The sequence below is a fragment of the Gossypium arboreum genome, chromosome 5 (genome assembly GCF_025698485.1).
Source record: "Gossypium arboreum isolate Shixiya-1 chromosome 5, ASM2569848v2, whole genome shotgun sequence".
NCBI lineage: Eukaryota > Viridiplantae > Streptophyta > Magnoliopsida > Malvales > Malvaceae > Gossypium > Gossypium arboreum.
In genome coordinates, this window is record NC_069074.1 from 60,530,198 (window position 1) to 60,535,345 (window position 5,148).

At 35.5% G+C, this 5,148-nt stretch overlaps 1 protein-coding gene across 1 annotated transcript; it reads right to left on the reverse strand.

The window, feature by feature from the left end:
- Positions 1-3,159: 3,159 nt before the first annotated feature.
- On the reverse strand, positions 3,160-4,748 carry LOC108452286 (serine/threonine-protein kinase WAG1-like). The gene has a single exon (XM_017750064.2). It carries the CDS (start codon positions 4,709-4,711, stop codon positions 3,239-3,241), a length of 1,473 nt encoding a protein of 490 aa, XP_017605553.2. The 5' UTR covers positions 4,712-4,748; the 3' UTR covers positions 3,160-3,238.
- Between the last annotated feature and the right edge of the window lie 400 nt (positions 4,749-5,148).

Below are 5,148 nucleotides of genomic sequence, written 5' to 3' on the forward strand. Positions count from 1 at the left end.
ACTCTTCAAATTCAGCACAAGCATGGAAAAGATGAACAGATTTTGGCTTTATTTTCCCTTTTAATTCATTTATTTACAAAATGACCAAAATGCCCTTAAGGCCTTTCTTTAAAATTTCACCCATGCATGCCCATTTTTGTCCATAAAAATAGAAATTGGGCAAATTTTTATTTAAGGACCTCTAATTAATAATCTAAATCCATTTCATACTTAAAGCTTCTAGAATCTCAAATTTTTCAATTTAGTCCTAAAATTCAAATTGGACACTTATTCACAGAATTTCTTCACGAAACTTTTACACAATCATGAAATCATGCCATAGAACTCAAAATAATCATAAAACAAATATTTCTACTTTAGATTTGTGGTCTCGAAACCACTATTCCAACTAGGCCAAAAATCAAAATGTTACATTTCATACGAGCTTATTAAGCTTTAAAGCTTACATTAATTATTTTTTTATGTTTTATAGTGAATTCAAACCTAGCTCAAATTCGGGGATCGCCAATGACCTCTTCACACTATCCACCTATCATTGGTACCTATGAACTTTGGTATTTTAAGTATATGGCATGTATAGGGACTTTGAGACATGTTGACTATGTTATGGTAATGATTTTGGCCAATTGAATTGGCTTGTAAATGTACATGTTTTGGTTTGTTTATATAGCCTTGAGTAATGGCTCATTTGGGTTATTTTGGTATGGTTGAATAATGCATTGAGATATGTGTTTGTGCTTTGTGATATGAATTGTATGATGGTTGGGTGATGCTTGATGGCTATAGGTATTATAAGTGTTCAAATCATGGAATTGTGGACATTGGTATGCTTGTGAAATTAGGCCAAATAATGCATATTTGAGTTTGGTCACTTTGATGTTTGAAGTAATTGGTATTTGGTATATTTTGAATGAGTAAAACATGAGTTTATAAGTATGTTGGTTGTTATTATTGGAAATGGTATGATTTAGCCTTGATTGAGGTTAAAATAGATGTTCATTTATGATATGAATTTGTACCATTTGGGTTGTGTAGGTACATACAAATTTTGGGTGGCAAATTGGCTTGGTAAATAGCCTATTTTTGTCCACACAAGAAGAGACACGGGCGTGTGTCTCAGCCATGTGTGACACACGGTTATGTTGCACGGCCATGTGTCCCCTGGTGTGTTTTAGAAATCAAGTTAGTATGTTCCACACAGCCTCACACATGGACGTGTGACTTGATCGTGTGGCGTAAGTCAGTATACCCTACAGGTTTGGCATGGCCTAGCACACGGCCTGGCACACGGGCATGTCTGGTGGCCGTGTGAGACACAGCCACACAGGCGTGTGTCCCCTGTTTTGAGAAAATTTTCAAAGTTTCGTGAAAGTTTCCTAAGTTTTTGGTTTAGCCTCGAACCACCTCCAAAGAATATTTAAGGCCTCGTAGGCTTATATTAGGGACAAATTGATTGAGATTGAATGATGAATGTATGAATTTATTAAATGTGTGTGATAAATATGTTCAAATGTGTTGTAAGCCTGATAATGCTAACCCTATTCTCGCATTGAATATGGGTGAGGGGTGTTACATCAACAAAGTTAAGTTCCCTTTCCATAATTAATTCCTTTAAATCGGATACTACAGAATAATCATCAATTGTGTTAGGAAATCGTATAGACTTAAAAAAAATTAAATGTTACCTTATTGTCCTGAACACGCATAGTAAGCTCGCCCTTTTGCACATCGATAAGAGTTCTTTCAGTTGCTAAGAAAGGCCTTTTTAGGCTGATTGGCACATCTTTATCTGCTTCAAAGTCTAGAATAACAAAGTCAGTAGGAAAAATAAATTTATCTACACGTACTAATACATCCTCGATTTTTCCTTCTTGATGTGCTAAGGATCGATATGCTAATTGAAGTGTAACCATAGTAGGTCTAACTTCACCTATCCCCAACTTTCTGAATATTGACATGAGCATCAAGTTGATACTCGCACCCAAATCACATAGTGTCTTACCATAATATGTTGCTCCAATGTTGCAAGGTATGGTAAAACGTTAAGATCCTTCAACTTCGGAGGTAGTTTTTCTTGAAGATATGCACTGCATTCTTCCGTCAGGGCTACCGTCTCATATTGATAATTAGTATATGTCTTATTTAAAATTTGTATAAATGCCAAGATAGAAAGATGTTTGCATGAAATGTGACAATGCATGATGTGTATAATGTGAGACAATGGTGTAGCGTCCTGTTACTTAGGCTTGACGACTGGGCCAGGTATAGGGTGTTACACAATTGATCCTAACTCGACCCCGGGTTTGTAGAAAAGCTTTTGTAAGCTTGTATAAAACCTGAAGATTATTATATATTGTATCATATGCATATTCTACTTGTATTTAATCAGCAACGAATGTAACATCGTATAGCTTGAACCCGATGATTAGGTCGGGTATGGGGTGTTAGAAAAAAAGTACCAAGTTCGCTTACAATTACCAAGTTTAGATACCAATCCAAAAAAAGTTTATGTGTCATGTAAGTATAAGTTATCAAGTTCAGGTACCTCCGTATATATTAATACAACTAAAGAATAAAAAGGAGAAAGAAGCTTATACGATGAAACAAACATATATAATATTTATATAATATATAAATATTTTTATATTTAAATATTATTAATTAGATTTAATAATATATAAAATTTCATTAATATTTTAAGTATAAATAATTAAAATATTTTCAAATATTAGTTTTTAAAATAATTTAGACTTAAAGGGTCAAAAAATTCTTAGTAAAAAATAAAAATTAATTAAACCCTTAAAAAATTTCACCCTATTAATCTCTTATTAAAAAAATCAATGATATTAAACGGTTACTTGTGGAATTCAAAAACTTTATAGGTAATAATTTCCTAAAATTAAAATTTTAAACAATAAATTTAAAAATATCATTTTATTCTAAGAATTTAAAATGAGTTAAAATTTGATAATTTTAAAGATCATTTTCCCAATTAATTTCAAATTACTCCAAAAGAATTTGGTTGTATATATTATATACATTAACAATATATATTATAATTTTTCAAAATGTAAAATGCTATAAATATTTTTACTAATACTATTGGAAGAAGAAAAAGTGACTAACTCTAAAAAAAAAAACACTAATATCGAAGCCTCGTTATCTCCCTTAAATTTTACAATATACTACTAACAAAAAAGTTTCCCAAAAGGAAAGATTAAGAAAGTAAAAGAAAAAACTAGGCATTCTTCCTAGGCTTGTTATTCTGAACATAATCATAGTAATTATTGGCATTAATATTGGATCTCAAAAGACGATACGAAAGAGACCCTTTATTTCTATTTCTAATCATTAAACAATCAAGTCCTTTCCAAGACCAACGCCTCCTCTTCACATGGCCCACGTGCCCTCTTTTCCTCGCCACCCCACCCACCACCTCCGGCGGCTTGTAGTGCCTAATTAATGGCCATTTTATCCCATCAAAGAACGGGTGTTGTTTAATATCCTGCGCACCCTTTGTGCACCCCAGTCTCCTCCTTGGATCTTTTACCAACAATTTCTCAATCAAATCCTTTGCCTCCGCAATTCTTGCCTCTTCTACTTCAGCTGCGTCGGGGAATCTCATTTTTCTGCTCGAAGCTATGTTCCGAAGAGTATTTTCCTTACTGCCTCCTTTAAACGGCGTCGTTCCATATAATAACTCGTAAACAAACACCCCAAACGCCCACCAGTCAACGCCATTACCGTGGCCGCTTCCGGAGACAAGCTCTGGTGCTAAATACTCATGGGTGCCGACGCACGAACGTGAAAACGCCGTTACGGGCTCAGCTACAAACTCAGGAAGAACTTCTTCAACCGAACCGGCGACAGGACCGAAACAGCCGCCGTTGAAACAATTCCGCTTTGAGTTTCGACTTTTGCGGCGGAGGAATTTACAAGTGGGGACCACATCAGCCTTGAAGCACAAATCGAAATCCGACAACATGATATGCCCATCTTCACGTAACAAAATGTTTTCAGGTTTAAGATCCCTGTAAATGATCCCTAAGGCATGTAAATATTCTAAAGCAACCAAAACTTCGGCGGCGAAAAAACGGACCGCCGCTAAAGGAAAGCGGTTACCGGGTTGTTTACGTAGGAGAGAATGGAGGTCTCCGTTAGGGCAGAAGTCAATGAGGAGACAGGTATAATGAGAAGCTTCGATACGAGCGTAAAGCGTCGGTAGAAACGGGTGGTCCAGCATGGATAAGATTTCTGCTTCCATTTGAACGTGAGAAAGTTTCTTGCTGCTCAACGTTTCCCTGTCGATTACTTTTAGAGCAAAGGTGGCGTTCTCGCAATCTCTAAGGTGGCAGAGGAAGACTCGACCGAGGTTTCCAGTACCCAAATGGCGAATGAGCTTGAGGTGACGAAGGTGGATGTTGCCGTCGGAAGAGAGGTTGGTGGCTGCTTTAATGGCTGACCAACGTGGATCCCATTTCCGGTGGTAGAGGGGTGTGATATTATTAACGGTGATTGTGGAACAAGAAAGACGGGATTCATTGAAGCTGAGGGTAAGACTAGATCTTGCTAAACTGGAACGAGCACTAGAGGAAGGAAATGTTCTGTCGGTGGTGGTGGAAGTGAAGCTCAAGTCCAGATCAGTGTCTGGAAAATAAGTTTCTTCTTCCATTACTCCTTGGAAGTTAAGGGTTTCACCCACGTCTGCCATCTATTTATATAAAATAAAATAAGTGAGAGAAAATGGCGGGGTGTATAGCCGTTTGGTTGACCCAATTTTACTATTTTAAAAAATAAAACCAACCAAAAAAAAAAGATGGAAAGAGAGACAAAGGAAGGTGTTAGGTTGATCCATTAGAGTTGTTTGCGAATAAAATATTGCATGTAATTAAACTCGTTAATTTATATTATTACTTTCATAAAAACTAATAAAAATAAAAATATGCTAGGATTTGAATTTACTTAGTAAATTTTAAAATTTACTCTTAGCTAAAATTTTATTTTAATATATTTTATACATTTTTATTTTAATGTACACAATCTATTGTTTTCATAAGTTGTATATAAAGTTATCCATGACCGTCACCCAGCCCGACCTGAAAGCTCGCTCGAAAAGTGAGAGAGTTTGAATAAAAATATACGCAAAAA